Source organism: Pantherophis guttatus, chromosome 1 (genome assembly GCF_059756535.1).
Source record: "Pantherophis guttatus breed Tessera chromosome 1, ASM5975653v1, whole genome shotgun sequence".
Lineage (NCBI taxonomy): Eukaryota > Metazoa > Chordata > Lepidosauria > Squamata > Colubridae > Pantherophis > Pantherophis guttatus.
The window spans coordinates 288,448,098-288,471,934 of record NC_142063.1 but is presented as its reverse complement, the minus strand read 5'-3'; the positions used below and the strand labels follow the sequence as shown (position 1 = coordinate 288,471,934).

Here is a 23,837-nt window from a genome sequence, read left to right as displayed (position 1 = left end):
ACAATTTCAAGAAATTTGCTAAGACTCTTGGTCTGAACTGAGACTCCACAAAATGGCTGCAATGGATAGAAGCCAAAAAGTTTTATCAGGAAAGTTTCTGGAAGACATTTACTATAACTTGGAGCTCTTACTAGGTGGACATTGGGGTTAGAATATCTGGGCTGAAAAAAATCAGCCCAGCCTGATTTTTTATTGAGAGGGAGCCTCTCAATAACAAGGATTTAAATTCCTGTACCTCTTTGCTGTTATGTCCTGGTCTTCCCAATGTTTGCAGCCCAGGTTGAATAGTCCTTTAGAACAGGAGTCTCCAACCTTGGCAACTTTAAGACTTGTGGACTTCAACTCCCAGAAGCTTTTCTGGCTGAGGAATTCTGGGAATTGAAGTCCACAAGTCTTAAAGTTGCCAAGGTTGGAGACCTCTGCTTTAGAAGATGTCAGATTTCATGAGCAGTCAAAAGTAATTGCATATTAAATGCTAACCATGAACTCAGAACAGAAATAATTTTCTTTGATCATTCTTCCCTGAGCACCCAGAAATCTGTTAGAGAAGTATATTTACATGAGCTGAACGGTTCTAATGTAAAATAGGATGTAGTTTTGTTACAGCAACATGGCTAGAGTTTGGTGTAATAGTTACTTTAAATATAAATTTTTAGAACACTATTGCTTTTAATTTATTCATCTATTTTTTGCGGGTAGCAAAGTATAATGAGATTTCTAGGTAATAAAGGTTCAGTTATATATAATGCATACTCTAATCTTATGAATATGCAGTTGCCGCCATATGTAGACTATATTCTACATATTATTTTTTGAGGGTCTTTTGTTATTAAGGGATGAGGAATAACTATATTATGAAGGACTTGGAGGTATTCTTTCTTGGCTGTATTCACCCACATATGACACACACACATATATACAGGCCATGAAGTATAAAGTTCATGAAAACAGAATTAGATGTGTTTATCTCTGCTATCTCTCTGCAAAGTAGATGCTGATTAATGCTGGGAAAAGATTATGTTGAAATTATTTTACTTAGAATAATATATTTTACTGGAGTCCTCAGAAGGCAAATGAGAGCAGCTATTAAAATATGAAAGCAACAGAAGGAAAAAAATACAAAATGGCCTTTGTGCAGCAATTCATATATGGATTAAAATTGATTGCATTTGTGCTAATGTGCAATGATGCAACCACAGTTTTACTGTTAATCATGCACACAAGTACATCAGTATAAGAATATTGACAGATAAGCCTATTCCCCATGCTGTAATTTCATTTGTGTTAATTAAAAATGTTTCTAAATAGAATTTTTTAAAGGCCATAAAATAGAAAAATATGAAGAGCAACTCCATGAAACAGCAACCAATTTTGTGTAACTTTGCTTTTTATAGTTTGTTCAAACATGTCTCCTTTCTAATTATATGAAAATATGTTTTCTCTAATCTTGCTTTATCTACATAGGCTAGCACTGTGTGTGAGTGAGTGTGTGTGTGTGTGAGAGAGAGAGAGAGAGAGAGGGAGGGAGTTAGTTTAGTTAGTTAGTTAGTTAGTTAGTTAGTTAGTTAGTTAGTTTATATTTACAGTGGCCCATACAAGCAGTTTCTCAGATTAACATCACATTTGAAATATATTACTTTTTTCTTGTGTGTTTAGCTTTCTGGAATTTATAGCCCAATCCTAAACAAATTTATTGTAATTAAGGAAGTTTAGTACCAGAGAAATGTGCATAGGATAGTTTGTCTTAAAGTTGTATCTAAAACTGCAATGATAAAAAAAGTGGTCTACTTTAAAAAAAATCCATCAAGCTAACCTAAATTTTTTTAGAAGGTTTATATATATAATGCTGTACAATACAGAAAACAGGAACCATTTCCCATTTGCTTGCCATCAAATTTCATAAATTTAAGAATCCCATTCATGATCCATAACTTACTGGAACCATTAATAGATTCTGCCCCTATTTACCTTCTTTAAAATTAGTTTCTGTTAAGAAGACTCATTATCAAGAGATGCTGTTGTCTTCAAGAATGCTTGTAATTTATTAACAAGAGGTAGCTTCTGTGATTTGAGGACAGGGAGAGAAAGCAAGTTCAGTCTTACTGAGAAGCATAAAGCAGAGATAACTATGTTTTCCTTAGCTTCTACTTATTTGTTCTGAGATAATGCAGGTAGGTCAAAAGTTCAGAGATGACACTGATTTGCCTTGGGTGTGTTCCAGCAGTCTGAATCCTAGTTTGGTGCAGGATTGTCATGAAAAAGTATTCAGCTTATGATTACTGTAAACAGGATTCCAACCATATACTATGCTTAGGCTGTCATATTTTGTTCCTCTGTTAAGGATATTTTTTTTATATAATTTGCTTAAGAAATCAGTTATGTTTTAATGTTATTTATCAATAATTTTAAAGCTATGCATACATGAAATTGTGCTACAGTTACTGAACAGATATCATTCCACAGTAAAGGTGAATTGTTTGCTAAGTTTAATATTGATGCTTAAAACACCATCTTTCCTATGCTACATTTTACATTAATTGCTTTGTCTTCCCCACACTAAACATTGGTAATAATCCATTTTAGTTATCCTTAAACTTCATCTTTGGATAGTCTTTACCTTTGCATGCATATTCTAAAGCAGGGGTGACACTCATGTCATCATGGCAGCGTCACATGGTGTATTTTTCCTCTTTGCTAAACCGGCGTGGGCGTGGCTAGCACATGACGCATCTGGCCTGTGGGCCGGGAGTTTTGACAGCCCTGTTCTAAAGGCATTTATCCTAGTATTTCTAATCCTTTTTACCTCGATTTAGATTGATTCCCTTGCTTGAAGCTTGAATCATTCTAATATTCACAGCAATGAAAATTTATCCTATATTCCCTGTAGCAAAATGCATTAATTAAAAATTAAATAATGAATGCACGAAAGATGAAGATTGATATAAAGAAGAATAAGAAGCATTCCTCTACCAAATTCTCTGAAATTGTTTCAAAAAATAAAACTGTTCATTGCATTGTTCAGTCTTATAACAAATAAGAAAGCAGGCAACTTTTGCTCCCATTTTCAAGACTTCAAATTACCAATTTTCCTACATTCTGTGACATTCCATTAGATAAGAAAGATATGTTCTTTCAAATGCAAGATCAGGTTGCTGCCTTATTAATTATACAAATAATAAATAAGGCAGTCTACTTTGCAGCCTTAAAATATTTTAACAGCAGTACTGTTATATAAATATTGAAAGAGCAGTCAAAACTATAGTCAGATTATGTTTCTGTTTTTTTATTATTATTATTATTTTAATTTATATGCCGCCCTTCTCCGGAGACTCAGGGCGGCTTACAGTGCGTTAAGCAATAGCCTTCATACTTTTGTATATTTTTTATACAAAGTCAGCTTATTGCCCCCACAAACTGGGTCCTCAATTTACCTATCTTAGAAAGGATAGAAGGCTGAGTCAACCTTGAGCCTGGCAGGATTCGAATTTATTTTAATTGCAGGCAGCTGGTGTTAAATTACAGTGCTTAGTCTGCAGAGCTATCCAGGTTTAAATGCTTCAGTGTACATCAGGATTCTACCTATGCTGTTTTCTGAATTGAAAATGGTACATATCTGTAATTTGTTAATCTCTGTGCAATCCCCACTTGTATTTACTTAGAGATTGCTTTATTGATCTTAACCAGATTGCAGTCTTTATCTTTTTAGTGAAAAATTAAATTTTACCTTTTCCACAATATCATTTTAATGTTACGTACTGCATAGTAGCCTACTAATAAGAAAAAGATTACATCTAAACATTTATTTTACTTATAGCCTGATTCAAAAAATAATCCAGTGCTGTGCATAAAATTATCTAACTAAACCAGTACAACTTGGAAATATTTGTGCTTCAGCAGAGATATTGCAGTATCACTGTGAACTTTGTTGCCATTCTTTGAAAAGATAGCTACAAAAGGAATCGGTTTTATCTTATTTATTCATCAAATTTACATGGCTGCTCATGTCACAAGAAAGAATTGCGGAATCAGCAGTTGGTTGCTGAAATGAACAAATGGTATCTATTGGCAACAATCAGTCCTATACAAAAGACAGTACAGGGAAAACTTGACTAAGGCTTTTGCAAATTTAAACAGTTATCAAAGAATACAAAGTTAATACCTACAATTTCAGCATTTTTTTCACTTTTCTTTGTCTGAATGGAGCAAGAGAAATGGAAGCATGTTATTTAGACAGTTCTTGCAAAGACCTGTAGTGCAAAGGGTAGAAATTCATATTTATGTGATGTAAAGTGTCATGGATCACTCTAATTTTAATTAGTGAATGAAAACGAGCATGCTGATTTTACTTCTCAATCTTACTTCAATTAACATCTATGCACTAAGGGTAAATTATAGTGCTCATTAAAAGTTTGAATTTTCAATATTTCTGTATAAATTTGATCTAAAACTTGAGCTGTTCTCCACACAAGTCTTAAAACTAAATAAAGAGTTCACAAATGTAAGCAGTACTACACATACAGGAGACCTAAATTGATTTTAAAATAATTCCTTACTTCATAGGTTCATACTTGACATGAGGAGGTGACAATGACAGAGGAACAAGAGGGTACTTTCTCCCCAAATCACAATTTCAACAGGAGTGTCCTTGCCTTGCCCAATGCTATATGTAGATAATCTACCAAAGCTGCTTCTATCCTAGAATCAGACTTGCAACTAGATTATAAAAATTATTCAGATAATTGGTCTCATTTAAGAAAACCTTGGATTTGTGATATGGTGCTATGAAGATCAATATGGTTTTAAGGTGGGAGTGTACTTTTGAATTATATACAAAAATTTTGAACTTCATTGTAGGTAGTCCTCGACTTACAACCACAATTGAGTCCAAAATTTATGTTGCTAAGTGAAACACTTGTTAAGTGAGTTTTGCCTCACTTTATGACCTTCCTTGTCACAATTGTTAAGGGAATCACTGCAGTTTTTAAGTTAGTAACCAAGTGTTAAGTGAGCCTGGCTTCCCCATTGACTTTGCTTGTCAGAAGGTCGCAAAAGTTAATCACATGACCCTGGGACACTGCAATGGACATAAATATGAACCAGTTGCCAAGTGTCTAAATTTTGATTACATGGTCATGGGGTTGCTGCAATGGTCGTATTACTGCTTTAAAGGGGCAGGAACATGGATTTTGAGGAAGTATTTGTCACTTCTGCTATAACGTCTACTTTTCAGCGAAGATGGGCTCATTTTTATGATCGCCACTGGTGCATGGTTAGCCTTGTTTCTCTAGTTAACTATTCCACATCCTTATCAAAAGGAACTAAAAGTCATCTATCAAAATAGATGGGTGAACTGAATTTGTATGCCAGTTAATATATAAGAGATTATGTTACGTTGTTATTTCAAGAAGTGACAAAACTCTGATATATAGTGTATGTTAAATTCAACTTAGTCATAATAACAAATTAAGAGTAAACAAACATTTCCAATTTGATTGAGATTATCAGTAACCTTTGGGTTGGTAAAATACATGAAAGGATTCCAGCTCTACATAAGATTTTAAAGAACTGATGTGGAATTTAGAATTCTCAATTTAGTGAGAATTTACTTTGAAGATTTTGGCTGAAACAAATTATCAAAACAGGAAATGCCTCTTGAATATATTTTAGACAATAATATGCTTAAACATTTTGTGTTGATATTGGATTAGGTATATGCAACTTGTTCTCAGAAGGGAGTGTTTGTGAAGTTTTACAACTTTTAATTATGATCTCTTATTTCCTAAATGAAGTACAAAGAAATACGGAGTCCTATCCTATGTTTTTTTCTCTATTGCACACTTCAGTTTTGCTTTTCAATAAATGCCAGTTAAATGAAAGTGAAAAACCCCAGTAGGTGACAGTGACTTCTAGCAACTTGCCTACTAGTTTGAGTTTGGTTTTTTGTTGTCTCTTACCCAAAGGTCATAGAATGTTCCAGAAAATTCAAGTGTGAAGTTGAACTTCAAATAACACTATAAAATTGAAGGGAACCAGAGAAAAAATGATCAGCCATGCTACATTTGTTTTCTAGAATCATTTGAGAGGTTGGTATGTCAAGTGGCTGAGCTATTTACAAGAGTTGCTTCCTTAAGTCCTTGTCTTGTCCCAATTATGTGCTATTATGTAAATAGCTGGGGTCTCGGTGGCTAAATGAAGGGACATGAACATTTCCACTTATGTCTGGTATAGGAAACTAAGATAGGGAGTAATCAAGGATCACATGTTTATGATTTGGATATACTTTGAGGCAGCCATAATGCCTGTGAATGAATTTGCTTGTACACATTGTACATACATTCAGTCCTCTGTGAAATGCCTAAAAGGGTACTGACACCAATTACCCTTAATCATTACTAAAGTGCCTGATTTTCTGTAATATTTATACGATATTGGGAGAAATATTTATGATAATGGATATGACAGTCATAGTATTCATACTATATGAGATGGCTGAATTGTGTCTGCAATTGAAAAAAAAGGACCCCAAATTCTGACATATCAGAATAACAAGCAAAACTAATATCTCACATTTTAACAGTTTAATATAAGTTTGAAAAATGGGCAAAATGTTCATTTTCCATTTTTCAGTTCCAAGTTAGCTTGGCATAACCCACAATGCCGTGATTTGTCTCACCTTGTGTGCACTTCACTACCTGTAGAGAACAAAATATCTCCTATTTTAATTGAGTACCTACTAAATTTGCTTCATTGGCCTCAGTAGTAGCAAAGTTTTTTTAAAGTACTCAACAATGATGGTTAGGAATCCTAATATGGTACTGTTGGAGTCCACAAATGCCTGCTGTGCTCCCTGCTCCATTTTAAAATATCACTTTAATTAAAATGTAAGTGCCGTCTCCTGGGCTCATTGCTCCATTAAAATATAATGGAGTGGTCACAACTCAGTGCTTTCTTTGGAAGTGGGCCTATCTGCCAGGAAAAAAGACTATCTCTTGAGGACTGGAGAGTATATTGGAGAACAAATTCACCCAGAAAACTGATGGTTTGGAGCTGATCACATCTGCTGTTACAGCCCTGTTGCAACTCTTGAGTTGAATTCTGAGAAAACACTGGTGAATAGGGCTATGGGGATGGGGAGAGGAAGGTTTGAGTAGTGCTATCACAAAATATAACTGTCCTAAAAGTATTCATTGATAAACATTCAGGCCATCCTATATTGAAATCTGGAGTCAGTCACTTATTTTATGCTTTCAATATAGCTCTTTCTTGGCACTAAAAACACTCATCTTAATTGCTGCCAGTGCTGTTGATCCTACTTGTATTAGCATGTCTTTATGCCAAGGGGGCAAACTATTAACATAATCTAGTGAAACCTGTTGGGGCTATAATGTATCATTGTTGTTGAATATTATTATTGTAATATTTGGCTTTATCAGTGTTGATCAGAATTGACTGCACCAATCTAACTTCAGATTATGTCCTAGTATGTTTAGAAAAATAGCAGCCGTTCATAACAAAACTTTGAAGGAGCTTAGTGCCTCCACTTTGTCAGCTGTCACATAATTGTTCTAAGGGTTAAGGATGTACCACATAACTTTCAAGGAAGTTTACAACCATTGGGGTTGGTCAGATGTTAGAAGATATTTACAGTGGAACCTTGTTTTCATGAAACTTGAATCAGTATTTTGGATATAACAGACATTTAAATTTTGTCCATAACATGCTTGTCATCAAGATCCTCATTTAGCATATCAGTGCTGATAATGCTGAAGTATTTTATATGGACTTTATACATTAAACTCATGGTGGCGCAGTGGCTAGAATGCAGTACTGCAGGCTACTTCTGCTGACTGCCAGCTGCCAGCATTTTGGCAGTTTGGGTTTCACTGGCTCAGGGTTAACTCAGCCTTCCATCCTTCAGAGGTGGGTAAAATGAGGACCCAGATTGTTAGGGGCAATATGCTGTCTCTGTAAACAGCTTACAGAAGGCCGTAAAGCACTGTAGAGTGGTATATAAGTCTAAGTGCTATTGCTATTTTAAAAATCCTAATTGTCATTTAACAAACAGCCAGCTCCCATTGACGCTCCTTTTTCCATTAGTCTGTTAAACTGAAGATTTATGTTATTGTTTTGTTAAAGTCTTAAAAAAAACCATCCAGAAGACTGAGCAATGTTTCCAGAATTCAGATTTTAGTTCTCCCTGTCACTTCCCAAACTACTGTCTGTGATTTATTATTTCAGTAATTTATATGGTGAGAGTTCACAGACCCAGAATAAGTCTTTTTCATTCAGTGCTTGCTTGTATGAATGCTCAATTGTTTTATGTTCTTTCGTCACAGTGCAGAACCTTTTCAATTCAGCTCCAATTGATACTTTCGCATTATGTAATTTTTATTCTATCCTGTAAGATTTATTTTATTTTATTTTAATCTCAGAATAATAAGATTATATATGCTATGTCCTGTATATGTATTTTCTGTGTATAGCATAGCTAAAAGACAAGATTTATTTTTGGAAAAGAATCCTGTTTAACTGTATTCTGTAACTAGAATTTATTTAAACTTAAAATGTACTTCCTTATAGACATAGGGTGGATAACAAAGAATTATAAAGCATGAAATCCAAATTATAAGGACTCTGTGATTTAATTATGTGAATGGATTACACTGTGGCTTTAAACATGTGTTGGACAAATATTCATAGATGTATCCTGGAAATCATTGCGGTTTTGTTGCTGCTTCCCATAATACACAATTACTTTACAAATCTATAGAACAACTTCAGTTATCTTCTGATCAGAGCAAAAATAGCAAAACATAGTTTCAAATTTCTGAAGATTTAAAAAAGTTTAGATATATTATGTTAAAAAGCATGATTTTGCACTAGGGAATTTCCTACAAATAGCTATGTCTTAGAGTTAGACAATGAATGAAATTTGCAAGAAGTCTGTGAGGAAAAGCTTTCAGCCAAGAATGTTAAATGTTTCTGTGAATTTTTATAATTTCCATAAGTGTAGTCTTTTGATTTTTCTCTTGGTTTTGCAGCTTCCAGATAATAAAAACTGAAGGACCTTTAGAAAAAGAAATGTAGATAATATAATAACAATTAGATTTTCTATTAAAACCAACAATAGGATAATGCTTGTTCTGTTTCATACTTCAAATTGTCATGGCTAGTCTGTGCACTATGAAATTATTTTTGTTGATTCAATCTCGCGTTAAGAAGTACTATGGCTAAAATATGTGGGAAGTATAATGAAAGCAGTGTCAAGCAAGGCCACAGCTCATCCTAAGTCAAAGCATGCCAATAGGGACCGGAGGGAGGTGCATCTTTGGCAGAGGAAAGCTATGAGTGTAAACTTGTGAAATGTTGACACAGCAGTGAAAAGAGTTGGCCCTGTAGCCTCCTCAGGATATGAACTGAAATGATGGTCTCTTCCTTTCCATCTGCTGATTTATGCTTTCCACCTCTTACCCTGCAACACAAACACTTAAAGATTATTTCAGCTATTTCATGGATAAGAAATTGGAGTAAATCATTTGGGTGGAAACTTTGTTAACGGTTAAAAATGACATAAATCAAATAAAGCCCAGTGAGATTTACTTCTGCTTAACAGTTTCTCTAACCTAAGGGCTAGCAGTAAAATAGAAACAAAAGCAGAATTACAGCTATGCGTTTGTCAGAAAATGATCCTTTTCTACATCTGTATATACTCTGCTGGTCCTGGTGTTTTAAAAGCTGGAGTGGCCGAAGTGATATCTAAATATCTATCTATATCTAAATAAGAGATAGATAGATGATAGATAGATAGATAGATAGATAGATAGATAGATAGATAGATAGATAGATAGATAGATAGATATACTGTTTTGTGGGGTAATTGTTGTGGGGAAACTCGTGTCAAGTTCACATGCTCATTTTATTTTACACATCTTTTGATTAAATTAATATTTTTGTGGCATTGTAACTGTAGATTCAGAAAAATAGCTCTAGCCGCATGCAAGTAGTATGACGAATTAATATAAATGGGTGGCTACTATTGCGCAAAGCACGGACACTTTATCAAAACAATTGTTCATGTGATTCCAGGTAACATAGATCATGCCAGTCTGAATCATTTTTTCAGCAATAGTTTAAAAGGTGCATGATGAAAGTCAGGGTGGATTTGATTTAAATCAATTCGATTTAAATCATGATTTAAATCACTAGTAAAAAGGCTTGATTTAATTCAACTCGATTTAAATCATAATTTTTAAAGAACAACTGTCATCTCTGTCCTGCAGTAGCTCCTCTGACCTGTTGTTGATTTACTGACAGTCCCAGTATTGCAGAATATACAGCCACATGCTACATAACTAAGCTCCATTTCATGCTAAATAAACTATTAATGTATCTTAAATAGAAAACTATCTTTAGATAGATGTTTACTCCAAAAGCATTTTATTAAAATAAATTTGATCAAAATAAAAAAATCCGATTTAAATTTAAAAAATCGATTTATTTATTTATTTATTTTTAAAACCATCGATTTTTATTACCCTGATGAAAGACACCAAAGCCATGACATCATTCATTTGCATATGAATGTATCTGACTTTAGCTATCTTTTCTGAATCAGGAATTGAGGATGAGGATGATGGTGGGGGAAGCTGAGACCCTTTCAGCTGACACTGGACTACACCTCCACCATTCCTGCCTATTGGCCATTCCATCTGCAGTGGAGAACATTAGGCCTCAACAATGTGACCTGGGCTTCACCTGCCATAGCAATAATTTCTTGGCCAAGCTATGCATTTTCTTTTGATATTAACTTTATTCTTATCTTCTGCTTACTCTTCTCTGTCTTTTTATAAAGCCAACCTTTGTGCTCAATGTTCTATCTGACCCTGAACTATGAGAGAGATTATAATTATCAGATGTTTCTGCACGAATGCCTTGGCATTAACAATCAGTGTTACCTGTTCACCATTTTAACAGAGAGTATATAAGTATAAGAGTTCATATGTTGTTATAGGCATTGCCTGAGTTTCTATACACACTGTATTATGGGACAAATGATGTGGCCTGTTTTGCAAGTCACATCTGAATTTTTTAGACCAATCTTTTAAGTTTCAATTTCCATGTAATCGCTACTTAAAGCAAAAATCGTTTGTTTTTTAAAGAGACTATACGAGTCTGTTTCATTCATTTTCACTGGAGGAATGAGTTCTTTTCCATACATTGTTTGTGTATTTTGTGGCACTGCTGTCCCACCATTTTCTGAAGCTTAAGGAGGTGTACATGGAGGCCTAAGCTTATTTTATCACCAGGAGAAAAGTCTTGTGCTGAAATAGATGTTTGGCCAAAGTCATGTGGTAAACTGTGTGGCTGAGTAAGACTTAAAAATGAGTCTTCCCGGGCCTAGTCAAATGCTTTAACTACTAGACTATTTTACATTGGTTTTATCTCTGCACACACGCCTCTTTCAGAGAGTTAGCCCGATGATGTAAACTAAAACCAGGAAGACTGGGTTCAAACTCACTCTCAGCCATTAGATGATGCTAGGTTAGTGACATATCTTATCCCACAGAGTTATTATATTGGGAGTAAAATATAATTGATCCCCATGTGCCTGGAGCACCTGGAGAAATGGTGGCTACATATAAATAAATAGACCAATAAGAAAAGGTGTAAGTTGCCTCAAAGTAGTGCCTGTGCAGAACAGAAGTTGATTTTCTTAAGTAATGTTGCTGGATAAATGCTTGGAAAGAATGCTTTAACAATCACACAATCTAATTTGCTTTTGACAGACAGTTTGATCTTTGAAGTTTGACCTGATAGTATAAAATTAATTTTAAAAGATGAAGCAAAGAAATAACAATTTCATGAGCACCCTACTGTGGTTCTATTGTTTTGAATTTTTTTTTTTAGCATTGCTGTGCCCTGCAAGGAAGGATAATATTGGTTGTTTTTAAACAACAATAACAGCAGTCAGAAACCACCACCCTCCCTTCAATTTAGGTTATTAGTTTCTGCATATAAGGATTTTATTATATTTTTCCAAATTTGCTCAGAATTAAATGATTTACCACGTACTGCTGCTTTTCTGAATTATTCAGTTTCTAAAATCCACAATTATTGAACATTGTGTATTTGTGCTGATAGTAAGTATGGCCATGTTTATCATTAGGCCACAAATGTATGAAGAATTGGAAAAATACATTTCCTTTCTCTTTTTTTTTAATATCATATTTTACTGCATTTTTAAATGACTTGTATCATTTTTATAGGTGGTCTCAGAAGCTGCTGGGCAAGGAGTTTCAATCGATGCTAATGACACATTTAATTACTGGAACTGGCCTAATGCTGTCATCTTTGCTGCTACAGTGATTACAACCATTGGCAAGTATCAGTTTGTCCATAATTTATATATTTAACAATATAGGGAAATACTATTTAATGAAATGAAAAACTGAAACATTGGAAGAATCTGGAGGGGGTTGATTATATGGTGGTATCTTAGTTTGGTCTTCTAGATCTCAGTGCCTTTTGCCTTTTCAGTCTCTTTGCCTTTTTTTTAAGACTGACAATTTAAAGACACAAATATTGGCCTCATGAATAGCTCTACCTGCCCTAGTAGAAATAGATTCTCTGTTTACTGACTTTGAATCAATCTATTATGTAAAACATAGGGAAAGAAAGCACAGGGGAAATAGAGATTTCTATGACAATATTTTTCTTCCATAGAAATGCCTAACAATTGGATTTCTAAATCCATTATCCTGAATATATAGCCATTTGTTTTGTAAGAAGATTATTTTTTCAAAAGCCATGTATTTCAAGATGGTGGCTTTACAATACTGCAGTGAGAAATGTTATCCCTGCAGTTCTCAAGGTATTGCTGACTTTGATGGAAAAATCGCAGAATAAATATGATAACGGAACTGTGGGATGACATTTTTTTCAGGTTTGCTTTTGTGCTATCCCTGTAAGATACAGAAAAAACATAAGTGTTACAAAGTTTGTTTGTTCTGATGCAGAACACACATAGTGCTGGAAAACAAACTGACCAGGGAAAGTGGGAAAGGGAATTAGAAACCTTGCTGCTAAATCAAATAAAGCACCATGCTTCATTTGTTACTATTATTAAAATCTATTTGAAATATATGTGATGGTTCCTCTCTTCCAATATTTCCCATAAACAACTCAAGAAAACCAATGCAACATTTTTATAGTTTGGCTTTCACAATGTTTACTAGAAGAGGGGTCCCCAACCTGTGGGGAACCATGAGGGGATTGCAGTCGGGCCGGGAAAAGGGCCGGCGAGCCTGGGCGTGCACTCTATTTGCATGAGCAGCATGCACGCTCATGCCGCTTGTGCAAATGGAGCCACATGCATGCACGCTTGCCGGCTGCTCAAACAGAACCATCCCCTCTCCCCCCGCCAGTCCGCAAAGCTGGAAACTTGGGGAACTTTGTAGTAGAAGATGAAGTTAGATCAGCATTCCAGTCATTAACAAATCAAAAACCTATAGGAACTAGTGGACTATCCATTCAAATATGACAAGTAACTTAAAGAAGAATTAGAAATATTATACAATATTCTTAATTTTACATTTTGTAGCAAAGCAATGCTTAGGACCACCCAATATAGATTAGAACCCTACATGGAAAAAGATATGCCAAATGTTCAACAAGCATTAGAAAAGAAACATGAGACTTCATTGCTGCTGCATGCTGGATAATTGAGAAAGCCAAAGAACACAAAAAAATAAGTCATTATGTGCTGAATAGATTATTTAAAAGCCTTTGAAAATGGGAATCTCAAAATACCTCATTGTTCTTGTGAGAAACCTTTATGAGGTCACGAAGCAACAGACTGGCTCCAGGTTGGCAAAGGAATGAAGCGCAAGATCTTATAATCTCTATAATCTATTATATACCCAACCTATATGATGAATATATATTAAAGGAAGCTGGTTTGGAAGATGAGCATGGCTTTAAAATTAGAGGAAGAAATATTAATATCAATAACTACTATCAATGACACTACTTGGTAGCTGAAAAAGCAAAATATCTGCAAATTAAACATAAAGACCAAAGTAATGACAACATGCTTTAGAATAGACAACTAGCTTTGGAATTAATAATGAAGGTACTGTATTGAAGGCTTGTATTGAAGGTACTGTATTGAAGATACTGTATTGAAAGGCTTGTGTCTTTTAGGATCAACCATCAGTAATAAAGGAACAAGCAGTCAAGAAATATGTCACAGACTAAGAGCAGCCATGAAGGTCTTGGAAAAGTTATTTAGACACCCTGATGTGTCTATAACGATAAAGTCTCAAAGGAGCAGGATAGGAAGCATATTCATGCTTTTGAACTTTAGTATTGGAGAAGATTCCTGAGAATATAATGGGCAGCCAAGAAAAGAAATCAATCCAGAGTTGTCATTCGAGGCACAAATGACTGGGATATATTATGAAAAATATGTCCTTAGGATATATTATGAAAAAGACCTAGGTAGCTCTGTGGAGAAGTTTATGATTCTGGGAAAGATGGAAGGAAAGAGGAAAAAAAGACAATCAGCAGCAAGGTGGCTAGACACAGTTGTAGTGGCAAATGGTCACCATTGGAAGACATGATAGACCATTTTAGGACATATCATCATGGAAAAAATCTGAGGTTGTTAAGAATAAGCTCTATAATTTTTTCGGCATCTAATCATAAAAGATAAATTAACACCTTTTATTATATGTGACTCTCCTGGCATGGTTAACTTTTTAATCACAATATTCTTTTTCAGGTTATGGAAATGTTGCTCCAAAAACTTCAGCTGGGCGACTTTTCTGTATCTTTTATGGACTTTTTGGTGTTCCACTCTGCTTAACATGGATCAGTGCTTTGGGAAAATTTTTTGGTGGTCGTGCCAAGAGGCTGGGCCAATTCCTAACGAAGAGAGGAGTAAGCCTGGTATGGAATTCTGTTTAATTTGCTTCCAGCACATGAAAATTATTGGAATTGGATTATAAACAATCTCAAGAAAACCCAATTTAAGGAAGGATTCTCTAGCACCTTTATATCCTAACTAATAGTTAATGTGATTTTTAAAAATCTATGCTGCAATTCCACATCTCTGCCTCTGGACAAAAATAGTAAAAAAATAAATAAATCATAATTTCTATTAAACTCTCCATAATTTTGGATTTTTAGCCCAGGATTGCCACTAAATTTTCTGTATTAACTGTTGCATAGCAAGGAATTTGATAGTGAGAACGTAAGAAGGCAGAATACTGTCTAAAATGAATCTGCTTAAATTGTGTGTCATTTTCTTGCTTTTCTATTAAAACTATGTAGCTTCATAGGAGTTCCGCTTTTCTCTTTTCTTTTAAATTCCCTAGATTTGAGAATTCTGCTTACTCAAAGACAGAGTATTTACATTCTGCCCATCTTACGCAACCTCTGCTTTTTGCTATGTCAGTTATCTGTTTCCTGTTCCTTGGTGCTGTTTATAACTTCCTTGACTAAAAGGAAAGCTGACTGTAAACCATAATAAGCTAACAGTTTAGATTTTAGTGCAACATTCACCCAGTCAATATCATAATGCCCTGATTTAAATTGATGTTGCAGCTGCATCTGGCATATTATGTCTGGCTCTGGTCTCCAGATTTCAAAAAGGGTATAGCAGTGATGGCAAACCTATGGCACGCGTGCCAGAGGTGGTACGCAGCACCCTCTCTGTGGGCACACGAGCCATCGCCCCAACTCTGCTTTGTCGCGCATGCGCGCGCACCTCCCACCAGCCAACTGGCCTTTGGGTCTCTGCTGCGCATGCAGGGGAGGAGGGGTGCATGCGGGGCCCACGCTTGCATGCGTGGGGGTGGGAAGCATGCAGGGGGCTGCACGCACATGCATGGGGTGGGGCGCATAAAGGGGTGGTGCACGCACATTGCTTTTTGGGGGTTCGGGCGCACGTGCTCTGGGCACTTGGTCCAGAAAGAGTTAGCCATCACTGGGGTATAGTATAGTCAGAGAAAGAGGAAGGCAACTGAAATGGTCAAGGGGCTATAGCTGTTTGCCTGTGAGGCTTTTTCATTTAGAAAGGAAGTGAATGACAGGTGACATAATTGAGGTGCACAACATTTTGAATGGTGTGAATAAAGGAGACAACAAGAAACAATGTTCCCTTTGCCAAAATATAAGAACTAGAGGTCACCCAGTGAAATTGAATCAGGACAGAACAGATAAAAGGTTTTTTTAAAAAAAAAACCATAACACTTAATTGAACTTTGGAATTTGGGATGACATGCTGACTACCAGCTTGGTTACCTTCAAAAAAAATGCTCAACCAATTCATAAAAATCACGAGGATCAGAGGCTTTGCATCTGAAGGCCATCTGCTGGAAACCGGCAGTCTCCATGTGCAATTGATTGACCTTCCTGAGAATACACTGCTGGACTAGATTGACGGGTCCATCCAGCAGCTGATGTTCTAGGCCTGAATATTACCTTGTTTTAACAGATCACATTTTATATAGTCTTGGAAAATGCATTTGGTAGGTAATTTTTCAGTGATGAAATGAGTCAAAGAACCTTTATAGGGAAATTAGAAATTATAAAAGTGTTATAAAGTGTTATAAAAAGGACATTTCTCAAGGAATTTCTACAATTTATTATTATAGTTGGTGGAATAGAGATGTAATAGATGAGAACATTTCACCAAGCAAAAATGACACATATAGGACTTTGTGCACACAGATGAAACAGGAAGTAAAGTAGAAATTTTCAACCTTGTTTCTGCACAAAATAGCCAGAAATAATAGCAACTTCCTGTAGCTTATAGTTATTCTGTTGTTGCTGCCAGACAGTATATCAAAAATATGATAGGTTGGGCTTTCTAAATATGAGGAAAAAATCTACTAAATGTAGATTGCACTGTATGATTGATCCTTCTTCTTTCCTTCCATTTATTACAGAGAAAGGCACAAATTACTTGCACAGCTATCTTTATCATTTGGGGCATTCTGGTCCACTTAGTTCTTCCTCCTTTGGTTTTTATGGTGACTGAAGAATGGGATTACATTGAAGGCCTCTACTTCTCATTCATCACCATCACGACAATAGGATTCGGAGACTATGTTGCTGGTCAGTAATAAACTTGTCATTTGAGTACCTTCTAATGTGAATATTTTGTGAATTTTCAGCAGTTCACCTTTAAAGATTTTAAAACATGTAAATAGAAATGAGCAGTACTATAACTAATTGCAATTAAGATTAAAGTAATGTGTTGGTCTCTGTACTGTGCAGAGACTCAAGACAAAAAAAAAGAGGGATGAAACAATTATTTCAAGGAACAACCATGGAACTGTGTGTATTTGCTGTTCTGCTTCCTCTAAGCCAGATGATATCTACAATGCTTTCATTGTCTAAACTTATGGGCAACTTGACAAATAAACAAGCCTAGATTGTAAGATGTTAGTTATTTGTATGTGTTGGATGTTGAAATAATCATAATTCTAATCATTTAGCTAATGAACTTTGAATGTTTTTCTTTTCTAATTTCCAGAGTAGACAGCTGTCATCTTAGTATCTGAGCCTCAGTTGACTACTGAAGTCTCAGAAATGGGATAAGATAGACTTCTAGAGATTTGCCAAAACTTCCTGTAAATGTGCCATAAGCACAACTTATTCAAGAAAATGTTGAGTTTTTAGTAAAGTTAACAAATTTCTGGATCAGTGGATCACTTACCCGTGTACAGTAGCTGAATTTATATTTCTTGTGCTGTCTTTTTTTTTTCTTTTTAGGTGTGAATCCAAATATGGACTACCACTCCCTGTATAGATACTTTGTGGAGCTGTGGATCTACCTAGGCCTTGCTTGGCTTTCATTGTTCGTCAATTGGAAAGTCAGCATGTTTGTAGAAGTTCACAAAGCAATCAAGAAACGAAGGAAGAAAAGAAAAGAGTCCTTTGAAAATCACTCTCCCACCAAAAAAGTTCTTCAGATGTCTAACACAAAAGATATCAACATATTCAGTTTCCTTTCCAAAAAGGAAGAAAGTTACAATGATCTCATTAAACAGATTGGAAAGAAGGCTTTGAAAACAAGCAGTGATAAAATTCTCAACTCGGAGCAAACCAAGCCAACCTTACAGCACACCAATAAAGACCTCAAAGTGATGTACACAAGGAACAATATGTTTGACTTTGACAATGTTTCTCTTGGACTGCAAAACTATCACGTGATGAGGCATTTGACTGACAAACGTCTTGGGGACAGCCCAATAGAAGGCAATGTGTTTGTAAATCAGCTGGACCGGATCAGTGAAGAAGAAGGGGAAGCATGGGATTCTCGGGATTATCGACCGTTGATTTTCGAAAATGCCAACATAAAATTTGTAAATGAGGGTGAGGATGAAGAGGAGGACCTTTCAGATGATGAAGAAACTTCAAAGTCTTCAGTGGATGACAATCTTGCACAGGAGCCTCAAAGCCCCCAGAAACTGCTGAAATTTTCATCCTCTGATGAATCTACTTTTACCAGTAATGAGATGGCGATATCAGTGCCTTATGAGCAGCTTATGAATGACTATAACACATCAGATACTGCCAAGGCTGCAACGTGACAAAGGTGGGAGGGAGTTTCTTGAAATCATATGATGCAAAATGTTAATAGATAACGATCTGAATCAACAACCATAAGTGAAGAAGAAGAAATATCCTATGAGATATTTTCCACCACTTCCTTCTGTTAAGCAGACTGAAAACACGTGTTGCCTGGATCTTGTCTGTTGGTGAATTTTATTCACTATGAAATAACTGTCCTAAAACCTTGAAGGTTCTCTAGGGATTTGATGGTTTTTGAATTTAAGAGAGGAAAAGCCTAAACTGATTGGACCTGTCTGTTCTTCCTTCCTTCCTTCCTTCCTTCCTTCCTTCCTTCCTTCCTTCCTTCCTTCCTTCCTTCCTTCCTTCCTTCCTCTCTGTCTCTCTTTCTTTCTCTCTCCCTCCCTCCCTCCCTCCCTCCCTTCCTCTCTCTTTCCTTAAGATTGCAGTCAGACTGGTTTTGGTTGATTGCAGGCCATGGTTACATTGGATTACTGCATTAACTCTTCAGCCCTGAAGAAACTGAATGCAAATCATGCCAAGGTTCAGAAGGAAAAATATTGATGGATTTATCATAGTCACATCACAAAACTCTCTTCATTCTCCCTTAAGGGATGCTTGAACTGGAAGAAGAGCAGAGTATTCTGAAGGCCAGAGTTGAGATACATGGGTGACTTGACTAGTGTTTGTCTAAGTTAATATAGCTCTGTTGAATTATGAGCTGAAGTTCATGAACAAAAATACTAACTTGAAACACAAGGTCAGTCTACTGGAAATATGGATTTTGTATGGACAAGAAACTAAATATTTCCAAATGTTCCTGATGTTTGTGAAAAGCACATATAACGGATTGAAATACAGTAAAACAGAATGGTGCAAGAAGATACAGAGAGGATAATTAAAAATGAAGAAAAGCACAGTAACAAACTTTTTTTTTGCATCAGAAGTGCCCTTTCACCATCATCCATACTCTAGAGGAAATACTTGAATGAACTTCATTTATAGGTCTAAGTGAAGTTTAAAGGAACTCTGCTTCTGAATAAGTGTATCTTATTAAATAGGTTGAATAGCTGAAGTTCCATTTGAAGGATTTAATAACTAATTTCTTCTTTGTTCTGTCAGTGGCTCCATTTCTATAAAGTTCTCCACTCCATCCGGTACTTTAGTATTAGGGAATATTGTGTTATGAGATGAAATACCGCTGAAGTATTTCAGGTGGCTTTCTAAATAAAGTGTTAGCTTATTTTTAATGAGTTCCTTTAACAAAAGAGAAGGAGTATGAGAAGTATTACAGAAGCAACGAAATGTAATTGTCACATCAAAATTTATCTATCTTTTTATATTACTATAAAACTGTCACAATGATTGGGATTATTTTTAAAGTAGAAAGCTGCCTATGATTTGTAACTTTCTGCTGAAAAACAATTCTCAGAAGTATTCTAGCAGTGTAAGTACTGGAGCTACTTGGATGATTTACACTCCAGTGTAAATCTTTTATGTTATAGTTCAGTGGCTTCAGTTTGGAAATAGAATGAAAATTATAGCTATTGAAACCTTGAGGAGAGGATTTCAGAATTGAAAATGGTAATAAGGCCAAGTGGAATTTTGCAGAACTAATTGTGAATAATAAGGTACATTCAAATCCACTCATGTGCTTAATTTTGAATCTTACGTTGTGAGAGTGAATGTATTTATTATCTTTAGAAACTTGTCTCTGACTAGATGTACACTCCTGTTCGCAAATGCTTCTTGAAAAGACAGTTTTAACATATATGCTGAAAAAAAGTCCATTCCTGTTTTGAATTGTACACAGTTTATGCAGAAATGTTTGCAGAAACTTCATTACTAAGGAACCCAAACAGTTGTATTTTCATACAGTTATTTCATTGAAGGTTCCAGTGTTACCATTTGGTTCTAGCTCAAGAGGCTATTTTTGTTGCTCCCTAAAACATGGTAGCTATTTGAGTAGATGGTTCCTTGAAAGACAAGGTTGATTTTTTTATTGCTAAACAGTAAACCATCTTTATCATCAAACAGCTCAAAGACCCAGAGGTGTTGTCTTAAATTTACATTTCCAATTGAGCGGTTCTTAGTTATGAATACCACTTGTGTCATGTGTAAATGACAAAAGTATATCTGGCTTTCTTGAAAGTAACCCTGTAAAGCTGATGTATTCTGGGATATATTTCATAAATGAATGGCTAAAAAGTTTGCCTCTGCACTAAAGAAGCACACAGTAGTGTGTAAAATGAATATTATTAATGCTTTACAGCATTTTAAATACAGTACAGGAACAGAAAGGTGAGAGTGGATGATAAGTATATGTTGCTGCTTTGGATGTATCTCTTTTGGATTGTTTATGTGCTGGATTGCACAGGTAGACAGATGTGAAATGACAAGCTTGAAACAGCTTGCATATAGAGATAAGGTCCTTTCTAAAGTTCAGGCTTGGTGCTGCTGTTTAGGTTTGATGCACAGGGTATTAATACCTTCCTTTAAAAGTGTCCCATAATTTGAGGGATTTGTCTAGCTGTCAAATAAGCATCATGTTTTTAAAATTGAAATCAAGATAAAATTGATAGTTAGACTTTGGTTTGCTATTTGAGCTTATTAGTGGAGATTTATTCCAAGTGCTTGGACCATTGACAGGAGCCTTAATTCTTAATAATTCCATTTTGTGCCTTGCTACAGGTGAAATGACAAAATGTACTTACTCACTGTGACTAGCACAAAGGTGTATGAAATGTTTTATTAGCTGCATAATGTGTTCAATTGCCCTTTATCTGAGTACAGTTTTCCAGCAGGCATTACATGGTAGCAAATTGACCCTATTAGAGAATTGATCTTCCTTACCATTCTGATAGGAAATATTGTCTTCCATGTATTAAGGGAAACTAGACTTTTTGTTCTGAGTCTTTATTTATGGCTCTGGACAAATAAATTAAATACGATGACAAAGGAGGCAATTTTTGTTCTGATTTTGGGATTTGATGAACTAACATATTAAAGAAACATTGATTCAGGGAGGAGATTCAATAACACTTGAAGGGTCTTCGATTCTCTGGCTCTTTGACTACATTTTGGAAAGAATATGCATAATATGAAATATTCTGGAATGTGAGGTTTGCAGACCGCTACTGCTTTTTTTATGAAGACAGGGGACTGTACAGTTTAACAGAGCTAACCAGATTAGCTTTGGGTTCATGTTATATAACTGTTTACAGAAGGCATTTAACAAAATGGTTGCTAGCTATCAAAAGCACCAGAGCATGAATAGTACTCATATGTTTCAAAACAAGAGGGAGGGATCTTCCTTGGTACCTCTATAAACTGTGGATCATGAAGCCTTAATAATGCTGCTTTCTCTGTTTTTCCCTATAACCGATATTATGAGTTGTTGAAAACAAAAATTGTTTCAGAAGTTGAAGCAATGGGATGAGTGACTTTTCTTCCTATTACTCAGTAGAATTCTCCCATAATCACAATTAATTAAGCCTGGTAGTATTTCCTGGAGTTGTTTTCAATAATTATATGGCAAAATGATAAAGAATGGAAACTACACTTACTATTGATTTCCAAACATATTTAATACAAAACTGATTCACAGTTTCCATAACAGTTTTATGTAAAGTACTATTCATACTTATTTTAAAATGTGCCACTGAAAGAACCGAGTAGAGTACTGTTAAGCAAGAGGGAAACGTTTTGAAAAAGGTCCTCTTTCTTTGCAAGTATGATTAACTCCATTGCTGGCAATGGATATATCAAAACATTGCAAAATCACAGCCGGTTCTTCTTGTTTTGTATCCCTAAACGTGGCCTGGTTTATCACTTTCTTTTATAGTGCTACCTTTTGTATCTTGTTTTAATTGGAAATAAAAAGCAATACATAAAACTCCTATTGAGACATAAATTTTGGCTACCACTTTGACCCATTTTTAATTTTTATACCTTCTGTGCTGCACTGAACTCCTAGAGCTAAGGCATCACTGTTTCAAATAGTTCACAAAATCTGAACAGCCTTGAATTTGTCTCTGTCACTCCATCACATGAAAGAGACACAAGGGTTTTGTTTTGTTTTTATCAGTTCTTGTTTGCTAATTTGTCACTGGAATCACTGTATGTAAATATTAGACTTTATAAAATGTAATTTATTTTAACATTTTTTTTCAATAAAAATGAAGCCTTTTTTTAAAAAAAAAACTCTGATGTCTTCATTTTTTAAGGGACTAGATGAGAAATGAACTTGTAATGGCTTTCTTCCATTTAATTAACCTTTTGTCCAGGCTCATTGTTGAAAGTAAGCATTGACAACGAACGTTGATAAAACATATATTTAAAATTTACTTTTACACCACCATGAAATTGGACATAAGCCCATTTTGTCATAAATAGCAGCACTGGCTATTTGAAGGGCATGCATTATATTCGGGATAAATTGTGGAATTTTCACTAGTACTGGCTAACATAACCATTATAGCAATAACAATAGCACTTAGACTTATATATGCTTCATAGTGCTTTACAGCCCTTTCTAAGCGGTTTATAGAGTCACCATACAATCTGGATCCTCATTTTACCGACCTCGGAAGGATGGAAGGCTGAGTCAACTTTGAGCTGCTCAGAATTGAGCTGGAGTGAGCAGTGAGTTAGCCTGCAGTACTGCATTCTAACCACTACGCCAGTGGTCCCCAACCTTTGTGTCTTGACAGCCTGGCTGGGGCGGGGGAGAGAGGAACTGGGCTGCAGGAGCAGTGGGTCAGGCACAGGCATGTGCAGCTCCATTCACGCAAGAGAAAAACCTTTGGGACGTGATCTTGGCTCCTTCAGGCTTCTTCACACCAAAAGCTTTTGCAAAGGGAAGCAGCATGAGATCACTCTTCTGAAGCCTTTCGTCCATTTGCAAAAGCTTTTGGCACAGAGAAGAGAAGGCTTTGGGAGCGCAATCTCATTCTCACTGAGACTCACTGAGGCTTCCCGACGCTCCAAAAGTGGGTAGGATGTCCTGCGCAGGCAGCCTCAGTGAGTCAGCAAAGCTGAGCAGGGCGTGCTTGTCCCACTCAGGCTCTTCTCACCATTCCGCTTTTGAAGCATTGGGAGCAGGCAACTTGGCACCCAGCTGTGGGGGACAGGGGAATTGGGCCACTCAAGTTCTGAGCCAGCGCGCATATGCAGCTCCACTCATGCAAGAGAGAAGCCTTTGGGGCACTGCTCATGTGAGTGGAGTTGCGCGTGCACACACTGGCCCACACTCA

At 35.8% G+C, this 23,837-nt stretch overlaps 1 protein-coding gene across 1 annotated transcript in view; it reads left to right on the top strand.

The window, feature by feature from the left end:
- The window catches only part of KCNK5 (potassium two pore domain channel subfamily K member 5), a 34,013-nt gene extending 11,228 nt beyond the window's left edge, over nucleotides 1–22,785 (top strand). The window contains exons 2-5 of the mRNA XM_034428021.3: nucleotides 12,267–12,378; nucleotides 14,783–14,949; nucleotides 16,953–17,121; nucleotides 17,782–22,785. Coding sequence (XP_034283912.2) covers nucleotides 12,267–12,378; nucleotides 14,783–14,949; nucleotides 16,953–17,121; nucleotides 17,782–18,602 — 1,269 coding nt within the window. The 3' untranslated portion in view covers nucleotides 18,603–22,785. The remainder of the gene's footprint in view (nucleotides 1–12,266; nucleotides 12,379–14,782; nucleotides 14,950–16,952; nucleotides 17,122–17,781) is intronic.
- Nucleotides 22,786–23,837: the final 1,052 nt, after the last annotated feature.